Below are 10,889 nucleotides of genomic sequence, written 5' to 3' on the forward strand. Positions count from 1 at the left end.
GCTACAGCCTGTTTATATCCCTTCATCTTTTCAATGTTACAACGTGTTTGTTAGAGTATACATGTGGTGTATAAGGTGATAAATAATGCAGATTTGTTGAAGTTACAAGAATGCCCATTAGTTAATAGTAACTGCACTCTTCTTATTGGCTGAGACGTGTAACGTGATATGTGTGTGTTTTGCACACTAGATTATTTTAAAGATTTTTTTTTTGGCCTTTTATGATAGTACAGCTGAAGATAGACAGGAAGCAGGGGGCAGAGAGAGTTGGAGTGACACACAGTAAATTAGCCGTCCGATGCGGGATTCGAACCGGGGCCAGCTGCAGCGAGGACTATAGCCTCCACACACGGGGCGGCCGCTTAACCCACTAGGCTACCGACCGCCCCTGCACACTAGTTTTTGACTGTGCCCGTGTTTATTATTATTTTTAGATTACTGCAGTTTTATTGTTTTGTCATGCTCGATAGAAAGATTTTCAATAAATCACAAGAAAGAAAACTGGAGTTTTTTTCTGACGAAGACACGCGTCAACTACATCCTCGTGCTCCATAGCTTTTAGTGTGTTTTTAAAGTAAAAAGTGACGAAACTAACAGTGTTTTTAGTTTTTAATAGTAGTAAACAAATTTGATATTGTCACAGGAGCCTATCGCTAAGGTGAGAGGCGGGGTACACCCTGGACAAGTCACCAGTTCATCACAGGGCACATAGAGACAAACACTCACATCCACACCTATGGGCCAATTAAGCAATTAAGTGCATGTCTTAAGACTGTGGGAGGAAGCCAGAGGACCCGGGGAGAACATGCAACCTCTAGCTGAGGTTCGAACCAGGAACCTTCTTGTTGTGCTGCCACTTTATTGATCCCTCACTGGTGAAATTCACTTGTTACATCGGTTCACAATGCATAAGGTTGATAAGAAAAATACTTTACTAGAGGCTCAACAAGGCAGAGTCCTGACACAGTTCCAACTCCAGCCTGTCGTCCACGGATGTTTGTGTGTGTCCCCACTCTCTCTCTCCCGGCTTTCCTGTTTGTCTTCAGCGCTGTCCGTTGTCACAAGTTAAAAGCGGTCCAGAGTTACCAGTGTGGCCAAAGCGAGTTCACTCAGCCACGTCTCTGTGATGCTGCACTCTCGATACTTCCTCTGTAGCTCGGTTTAACAGACGTCACACATGGATTGTTCTGTGTTTTCCGCTCCAGATTTATGGCAGTCGATCTATTGGTGTATCTTTATGGGTTATGTGTTGATTCCTAATGGCTTAAATAGATGTTTTCTGTCAATCAGTGACAGTATCCAAAAGCAACCAGACCTCTCAGAGATAAATGTTTTTGTTCATCTCTTGCTTGAGTTGTTGAACGGTTGCATATCGTCTTAGTGTGTTTTCCTAGATGTTGAGTGCAGTTCTGGTTTTCCAAGTAGGCAGCAGCTCACATTGCTTTGCGTCATACCACCTGTGAGTAATTTGACTGATTTTATAATTTGTCAGTTACAACTGGTTAGATAATTAGGTAAACAACTGTGTAATAACCTTCTACCTGGGGAAAAATCCCAGCCTGATATGTCGCAGAGGATTGCGATGCTGTTGTGTTCAGATCAGGTTCGGTCTGGTGACTGTGGAGGGAAAGCTGTGCCAGTCAACAGACCATGTTCTTTTCCCGTTATAATCATCAATGCACATTTAGTGTTATCACATTAGTTGTTAAGTGAAGTTAGAACGGATGGACGGCCTCTTTTTTTAGAGCGGAGCGGTGCTTCTTTCTGCTCATTGCATCCTTGCTTTGGCACACGTCAAACCACAACAGTCAACCAACGAGTGACAAGAGGTGTTGGATAACAATCTGTATACTTTTTCATTCTCTTCCACCCTCTCTGGCACCATCAGTACGTTTGTAAGTGTGAACAGGGATTCAGTTTGCAGGCCTTTTAACCACATATACAGTTGTTGTGCAAACTGTCTCTTTGGCACACTCGAACCTTCTTCCTGTGAGACTCTGAGCTAACCACCCGGCTCATCTTATTTCAGGCTAATAGAATAGATTACAGCAGGAGGACTGAATGTACATTAACAAAATAAAGACACATAATCTCTGCTGCACCTGTCTGACACGAACAGCTGAGTATTTGTCAGTTTCTTTCTTCCGCTCTGCCAGGGGCAGCTGCGAAAGACGTCTCCTTTGTAGTCAGATTGTGTGTGTGTGCTTGAGTGATCGAGAAGTTGTGAGTTTGTCTCTTGATGCTCAGTTTCATTCATATCTTCCTGGCTTATAGGTTTCAGCATTGAAAGACCAGGGCAACAAGGCACTGAGTGCAGGAAATATTGATGAGGCTGTACGCTGCTACACCGAAGCCGTGGCCCTTGACCCTTCAAACCATGTCCTGTTCAGTAACCGCTCCGCTGCCTACGCCAAAAAAGGCAACTACGAGAAGGCTCTCCAGGATGCCTGTCAGACCATCAAGATCAAGCCTGACTGGGGAAAGGTGAGATATTATTTGTTCTGCCATTTATTCTGTTGATTTAATAAAATTTTGAGAATGCATTTTAACAATGTTTCAATTTTGATCAACCAGGGCTACTCCCGCAAAGCTGCAGCACTGGAGTTTCTTGGCCGATTGGAGGATGCTAAAGCAACTTACCACGAAGGAATCCGGCAAGAGCCAAACAATCAGCAGCTAAAGGAGGGTTTACAGAACATTGAAGCCCGGCTCGCAGGTAGGAAGCGTTCAATCTGTGGTATCTTTCACTCTACAGAAAAGGTGTGATAATAAAGAAAACGATCCTTAAATTGTGACTCACTTCTCTCTGCTATGTGGGTAGATGATTTAGAGACGGATGTTGACAAGGTTACTCAAGTAAAGTCGTCAAGTTTTCAAAAGGAGAGTAGTCGGCCCACTTAGGTTTTGAGTGCTGTGATTCATTTTTGACGACGCACGTGTAGAAGCAGAGGTTTTATGTAATCCTAAACCGCTGCAGCAGAGCTTCTTTATGATCACATGACTTTCAGTAATGAATATGACGTTTTGCTTCAACAGAGAAATCAATGATGAACCCCTTCGCCATGCCCAACCTGTATCAGAAGCTGGAGAACGATTCTCGGACCCGTGAGCTATTGTCAGATCCGAGCTACAGAGAACTGCTGGAGCAGCTCAGGAACAAACCATCAGAGCTCGGCACGTATGTGAATCTTCAACCATCAGTTTTAATAACATTCTCTGATTTTTAGAATGAATTATATCTTGGGGGCAGGATTGAGAAATCTACCGTGGCATTAGAAAACCATTTGCGTGTCTGACTTGTTTTGTAGGAAGCTGCAGGATCCCAGAGTGATGACCACACTCTCTGTGCTGCTGGGACTGAATCTCTCTGAGATGGAAGAAGAAGAAGAGCCGACTCCCCCTCCTCCTCCCAAACCAAAAGAGACTCAGCCACCTCCTCCCAAAGAGGAAGACCTTCCTGAAAACAAGAGAAAGGCAAATCACTTCATCCTACTTTCAACTTTTATTGCGTTTTAAACAATTTAAACTTGAATTTAATCATGATTTGCTGTTGTTGTTTTTTTTTTGTTTTTTTTAACAGGCCTTGAAGGAGAAGGAACTTGGGAATGCCGCATACAAGAATAAGGACTTTGAAACGGCACTGAAGCACTACGAAGAAGCAGTCAAACATGATCCCACCAACATGACATATATATCTAATCAAGCAGGTACATATTCAGCTGACTGACCCGTGAAACATATTTCAGAATTTGTCATATAGGATTAATCTGGGTTGTCCATGAAGGAAAAATTCTTGGGTGGAAAAATATCAGACTCTGTGATTAGTTTGAGTTCCTGCTACTGGGCCGACCGCTTCAACTAAATCCTCTTTGGAGGGAAAAAACTTTGATAACCAGCAACACATTTTTAAAATGCAAATTTTGTTATTGATGTAGGCTTACAGGCCGTTTAGAGAGTCGCTCATGAATATGGAATGGCACTGAAATATTGATCCCAGGCTTTACTGTTTGTTTTTATTGACACCGGTTCAACTCAGTCCAACCATAGTTGAAAACCGACACACCTAAAACATTAAATGTGCACTCCTTTGTTATCTCCTCAGCCGTGTTCTTTGAGAAGGGAGACTTCGAGAAGTGCCGAGAGCTGTGTGAGAAGGCCATTGATGTTGGCAGAGAGAACCGGGAAGACTACAGACAAATTGCAAAGTGAGTCCTGTGAGAAGTATTTGTCTTTTTCTTTCCATGTTTTTATTTACTTGAGTGGATCTACCCACACTCTTCCGCTCGAGCTAGAAGGCAGGGCTGTTATTTTGTGGGTTTTTTCAGAACAAATGTTGAGGCCGCAGAATATATTTACTCTAATCTGGATGGAAAACTAGATGCAGCCGAGCAGCACTGATGAGATTGTGTCATGCACACACCACTGGGTGGCAGTGCTGCTCTGTTACTTCCCAAACATGATAGTGATGGATTAGTACACAACTTGTATGCAACAAGAATTTAGTTTAAGAGCACAAAAGGGTTTGTGTGACTAGTTCTTACTATTTCATCCGTTAGAATTCATATTACTCACCTCCATCCTGGGTTGTAGGCTTTTTGTGTTTTTAACTGAAAAGACGGGAATGATGTCAGAACATCGCCTTGTGATGTAACGACATCCTTCTCTCTTTTCCAGGGCCTTGGCGAGGATTGGCAACTCATACTTCAAGCAGGATAAGTACAAAGAAGCAGTTCAGTATTTCAACAAGAGTCTGACAGAGCATCGCACCCCTGACGTCTTGAAGAAGTGTCAACAGGTGCAGTAATTATTCATCCAGATGCTTTTTAAGTCGACTTGTCTCAGACTTCACTTTTAAACCTTGATACTGTTGTTTGTTCCGCAGGCAGAGAAGATATTGAAGGAGCAGGAGAAACAAGCCTACATCAACCCAGAATTAGCCCTGGAAGAGAAGACCAAGGGCAACGACGCCTTCCAGAAAGGTGTGTATAAAAGTTGTAGTGCTTGTTGGTTGATTGTTATCGTTTGATTCTTCTTTTAAGAACTAGTATGAAGATGAACTCCTCCTTTCCTTACCACAGGAGACTACCCCGTAGCCATGAAACATTACTCTGAAGCCATCAAGAGAAACCCCGATGATGCCAAACTCTTCAGTAACAGGGCCGCCTGCTACACAAAACTCTTGGAGTTTCCGCTTGCCCTGAAGGTACAGTGTATCTCCATAAGACAGGACAAAATAAGTTCCTCTAAGTTTATTGCACATTAAAATTGACCATATAATAATATTTTCTTTGTCAGGATTGTGAGGAGTGCATCAAACTTGAGCCCAGCTTCAGTAAGTTGAAAACTTTTGTATTTATCACTTTAATTAACATTTCACTTGGTGTAGTAGTTTGACTGTTTAAAGTTCAGATTTAGGACAAATCATTCTTAGTTCACATCTAATTTAAACACCTCTGTCCACAGTTAAAGGCTACACACGTAAAGGAGCTGCTTTGGAGGCCATGAAAGATTATTCAAAAGCTATGGATGCATATCAGAAGGCCCTGGAGCTCGACTCTTCCTCAAAGGTATTTTACAGGTTATTAAAGTTCAGAAAAGTCTGTAAAAAAATATCATGAAATTTCATTTTGAACACCTTGGGACACATTTTGGGATGGCATTGAAATATAACATATGATATTACATTTTCCAGTAAGGCTTAAACTGCTCCAGGTTTAGTACTTAATCTAGCCACTGATCTAAATAATTGGTTATTACCTGACTTTGAGATTTTTTGACTTGATACCAAAGTAATGTTTAAAAAAGAAAAAAGTGGTGAGGTTCAATAAAGTGTTCCTTTTCTGAAAACATGTAACATGGTAGTTAGATGTAAATGTCGTTAATGAACACTATAATTCCTTTTTTCCAAGACGAGGCGATGATGAGCTAAAATTAAATCTTTGGTAGTAAAAACGATGATGATGGATTGTGTGGTTCAGGGTCAACCTGCAAAAATATTAATCGGTCAACATCCTGAACACGAGCCCGACCTGCAAACTGCTCATTTTATGTGTTAAAGTAGCACAACTGTCAGGACTGAGAGCTGCGCCGCTCTCCAAGGGGCTGATCCGGCTGCCGGGAACAGCTTGAAGCTGTCAGAGCCTCATCTTTCTTTCCTCCCCTGCCCGTGTACAAAAGTAATATGAAGATCTCAGCTAAATTAAGAGACACCCTAAAGCATTTAAAGACTCTGGTAGGATGACCAATAAAGGGAAATCTGAGCAAAAACTGAAGGTCAAAATCTATGAAACGGATCGACATTTGAAATATTCCTTTGTTCATGGTGCATCAAGACTGGGTCATGATTAAATTCCTTTTTTTCCCCCTCTGTCTTCAGGAAGCCACAGAAGGCATGCAGCGCTGCATGGTCAGTCAGACCATGAGGAACGACAGTCCTGAGGAAGTGAAGAAAAGGGCCATGGCTGATCCCGAGGTGCAGCAGATTATGAGTGACCCGGCCATGCGCATGATTCTCGAGCAAATGCAGAAGGACCCTCAGGCGCTCAGCGAGTAAGTTGGCCAACTTTTGTGCCACTTCTTGACTCTCTGCGTGAAACGAATGATTTATTAATGACGTTTTTCTGTGTTCTGCTCGATCCTCAGCCACCTAAAGAATCCAGTTATCGCTCAGAAGATTCAGAAACTCATTGATGTCGGACTGATAGCCATTCGCTGATGACAACTAAGGAAACCCCCGAGACTACAAGTGGAACAATGTGCAAATCCTTCCAAATTATTACATCTTCTTTTCTTGCCTTCAAATTCAAAATTATATTGTCTTTAGTCTCACTGAGGCTTTGTGTGTATGTTATGTTTTTTTAAAAAAGAAATCAGTTTCACAACTTTTACATTATATTTAAGAAAGCATCTCGTGTGTCATCAAAACTTCAGGACTCCAGAAAAACATCATCTGGTATTAAAAAAAAAAGAAAAGAAAAAAGGATTGTGTGTACAGATGCTTCAGTACGTCTTGAAATAAAACAGCACAATTCAGTGCACCAGCACGCTCAGTGTTTTAAAGGGGAAATCCACCCTAAAGCAATTCACATATTCCTATGGCTTCACGGTTTAAGGATATTAAAACAGTGGAACAAAATTTTCACTCCCAAATCAAGACTCTACGTCGCTCTCAACACGTCCACTTTAAGGCTTGATTAAACATGGTGCTTTAAAGTTGAACTGTCAAGTTTGTTTCTGTCAGTGCTTCCTGTGCTTTGGTTATGTCCCCACACCTCAGGTGAAAAGCTGAATCTATCCTACCTATCTACGACGAGCCGTTCACATGAGGGTTGTGAATGTTGGAAGCATGTTTGGTATTCTTTTTTTATACTTATCCAAATATATTTGAAATTAGTTTTTAAAGCCCTGCTGTCTCTGGCTTTACTGGTTGATTTATTATTTGTTCCTCGATTGTGCTGGATAGAGGGCGGATCTTGATGAATTGTAAATGGGACTTCCCCTTTAAGAGTTCAAGGGATATTTTGCTCGTTTAACGTTTCATTAAACAAGTTCATGCAGCAGTTCAGGTTGTCATGTTATCGCCTCTGTTAGTCAAAGCTTAAAAAGTTTGAGGTGTGCCGGTCGATCTATCAAGCAATATCAGTAAAAGTCATTTAAAAAACGCTGTGGGACACGCACTGCTCTATGAGCAAGAGCATAAGGAGTTGACTCCAGGCTTAAAGTGTGTGCAGGCAACACCAGGCGTGTCGATAATTCATGTCAATGTAGATACATTAGGCTGGCCTCAAATCTTGGGCTGCTTGCCGGGCTTAAATATTTCACGATAATGGGAATACTGTGATAAATAAAGGGTGGATTTACCTCTCTGTGCTAGCAACTATTGGTTGAGTAATGGGGGTCACAATTATGTCACACACTTCATGATGCATCTTTAATGTTTGTCAGCTTGTCTTAGCGCACTGAAGCCTCGGTGCTTACATGTCACCACTTCTTAAATGTACTGGTACTTCTCCCTGCAAGGCAATTTTTTTATTTTTGGTAAACTGTGCCAACCTCCCACAGCGGCAGACTGCTGCTCGACATCTGTTTTCACAGAGGAAATGCATACGAGTGTTGATATTGCTATTGACCATTATGCCACACGTGGCTTCAGATACCTCAAAGTCACCACATTGTCCAAGTATCTCTGTGCTTTGGGTTTTTCTGGCTCTTTTTTTACGTTTCCACGGCAAGCTCTGGAATTCTCTATAACTTGTGGCACAACGCAGCAGAAATTTGGGGGTGTGTGTGGGCGTTTTTACCATCAAAGTCCAGTTGTAATCATAAACTACAGGCAACAAATGAACTCTCTCATGATGTAAAAGGAAACTGTCCCAAGAAGTGTAATGTACTAATGGAAATCAGTTGTACTGCGAAATACACAGTATCTGAATGTATTTTAAATCTCAGTGGTGGCTTTTTTTTTTTGTTCCCCCGTTCAAGACCAATGTTGACATTGACTCTAAGCAGTTCTACATTTTTATACAAGGGTTAGTGTGATTTTAAGACATAATACACACACTAGCAAAGAGTAAAATTGAGAGATCATATCGACAGTCATATAACAATAATAGTAATACATTTATTTAGTCCTGCCTTTCATGGCAAGGTCTCATATCATAAAACATCAATACAATCGAAACACACAAGCAACAACAGAAATAAAATATGATAAAACGTGGAATAAACGACTGGACAGGAATAAAACAACGTTCTTATTTTGGACTTCTGGTTTGTTTCCTTGCTCTCTGTTAACATGAATAAGATTAACCCATCATTTAAAGTTATAAAGGTGGGATACCTACCAATATTTTGTGATTTATTATTTTAACACAAACATTAAACAGCTTATCCAAATTGCTCCAAACAGAGTTCCAGGCTTACCATTGGCTTTCAAGCTATGTTAAATTGTATTTCTGTGGATCATGTTTGGATAATTTGCACGTTTGTTTTTGTTCTGTGGTTAGTAAATAGGCCTGGAAGATACTTAGAATATAATATTTAATGTTCCTCAACCTTAAAAAATATATATGTACAATCTTTTCAGGGGTATTATTGAAAGATTTTGATGCAACCTCTGCTGCACCAGAGCCATCTAAGGCTACAGCTGGGCACGTGAATTAAATAAAGGTAGAGTACCACAGTTTAGTCCATAGATAGCCTCAGTTTCTGTGACATTTCAGGCTGACTGTGGAGGTGTTTGACCAGTCTGAACCTTGGTGGCCTCAGCATGACGTTTTGGGCTGCGTTTTTTTCCAAAGGTTTGTGGACCCCCTGCTGTCTGAATGCGGCCTGACGTGACTATTGCTAGGGGACATCTTCAGGGGACTCTGAAGTGTCTGTGTGCTTTGGGGCCACCGAAATGTAAAAAAGTAGTACAGTTTTACACATACAAGGAATTTGTTCTGGTGTCATTGGTGCATGGCAAATATTCTCTAAATATAAACAATTAGAAATTAAAAAAAAAAAATATATATATATATATATATATAAACGCCAAGGCTGTCGTCAAGAAGGCCCAACAGCGTCTGCACTTCCTGAGAGTGCTCAGGAAGAACAACATCAACCAGAAGCTGCTGTTAACCTTCTACTGTTCCACTGTCGAGAGCATCCTGCTCCTCGGTGTGGTTGGTTCTCCGTCTGCACTGAGGCAGACCGGGAGAAGCTCCAGAGAGTAGTCAAGACAGCGCAGAAGATCGTGGGCTGCCCCCCCTCAAAGACATTCACACATCTCGCTGCCTCAGCAGAGCGCAGACCACTGTGAGAGACAACACCGATCCCGTCCACCACCTGTTTGACCTGCTGCCCTCTGGCAGACGCTACAGGTGCACTAGAACCAAGACAAACAGACTCAAGAACAGTTTCTTTCCCAAAGCCATAAACATCCTGAATGCACACATGCAAAATCTCTTGTGCAATAACTTTACCTCATAACTTCCTGTGCAATATCTTACCTGTGTCACAAGCTATAACCTCATGTGCAATACATGTGTAATTGCTTTTAGCATTTGCTTTGCAAATACAAGCAAGAATGCAGCTTTTTATGAATACACCCTGTTTTCTTTGTAACGCTTATATATTTTATTCTGCACAAACGTTAACAAATGTTCATTTAAACATTCTGTTTGTGTTGTTAAAATATTAATTGATGTTTGGGGGAAGAAATATTCACTTATTAATTTATAATTAATCACACGTGTGTTTAATCTCATTATTATCACGGTCTCTCTGTCTGTCTGTCTCTCTCACTGTTTCTCTCTCACTGTTTCTCTCTCTCTCTGTCCCGAGCTGTCTCTGTCTCTCTCTCTCTGTCCCGAGCTGTCTCTGTCTCTCTCTCTCTGTCTCGAGCTGTCTGTCTCTCTCTGTCTGTCTCTATCTGTCGCTCTCTCTGTCTCAAGCTCTCTGTCTGTCTCTCTCTGTCCCGAGCTGTCTTTGTCTCTCTCTCTCTCTCTGTCTCAAGCTCTCTGTCTGTCTCTCTCTGTCTGTCTGTCTCTTACGTTTTAAAACATATTGTGTGTGTGTATATATATATATAATATAGGTAATAGTATAAAACACACACATATAAATACAAATGCAGAATAAAATATATAAGCTTTACAAAGAAACAGGGTGTTATCATAAAAAGCTGCACATGGTAAAAGCAATACACATGTATTGCACATGAGGTTATAGCTTGTGACACCAGGTAAGATATTGCACAGGAAGTATGAGGTAAAGTTATTGCCAAGAGATTTTGTATGTGTGCATTCAGGATGTTTATGGCTTTGGGAAAGAAACTGTTTGTCTTGGTTCTATTGCACCTGTAGCGTCTCCAGAGGGCAGCAGGTCAAACAGGTGGTGGACGGGAT

General features: G+C 41.3%; 1 protein-coding gene across 2 annotated transcripts in view; it reads left to right on the plus strand.

The window, feature by feature from the left end:
* Positions 1–8,435, plus strand: part of stip1 (stress-induced phosphoprotein 1) — an 11,187-nt gene extending 2,752 nt beyond the window's left edge. Inside the window, exons 2-14 of one of the 2 annotated variants that reach the window (XM_010740168.3) lie at positions 2,275–2,484; positions 2,575–2,716; positions 3,037–3,178; positions 3,309–3,474; positions 3,581–3,707; positions 4,103–4,205; positions 4,675–4,795; positions 4,883–4,979; positions 5,079–5,203; positions 5,296–5,332; positions 5,464–5,567; positions 6,377–6,549; positions 6,643–6,715. In XM_010740168.3, the coding sequence (XP_010738470.1) occupies positions 2,275–2,484; positions 2,575–2,716; positions 3,037–3,178; positions 3,309–3,474; positions 3,581–3,707; positions 4,103–4,205; positions 4,675–4,795; positions 4,883–4,979; positions 5,079–5,203; positions 5,296–5,332; positions 5,464–5,567; positions 6,377–6,549; positions 6,643–6,715 (1,620 nt within the window). Of the gene's footprint in view, positions 1–2,274; positions 2,485–2,574; positions 2,717–3,036; positions 3,179–3,308; positions 3,475–3,580; positions 3,708–4,102; positions 4,206–4,674; positions 4,796–4,882; positions 4,980–5,078; positions 5,204–5,295; positions 5,333–5,463; positions 5,568–6,376; positions 6,550–6,642 lie in introns of both variants that reach the window. The other variant, XM_027273498.1, reaches the window with a different exon arrangement.
* The last annotated feature ends 2,454 nt before the right edge of the window (positions 8,436–10,889 follow it).

The sequence above is a fragment of the Larimichthys crocea genome, chromosome XXII (assembly GCF_000972845.2).
Source record: "Larimichthys crocea isolate SSNF chromosome XXII, L_crocea_2.0, whole genome shotgun sequence".
In the NCBI taxonomy this organism is placed as follows: Eukaryota; Metazoa; Chordata; class Actinopteri; family Sciaenidae; genus Larimichthys; species Larimichthys crocea.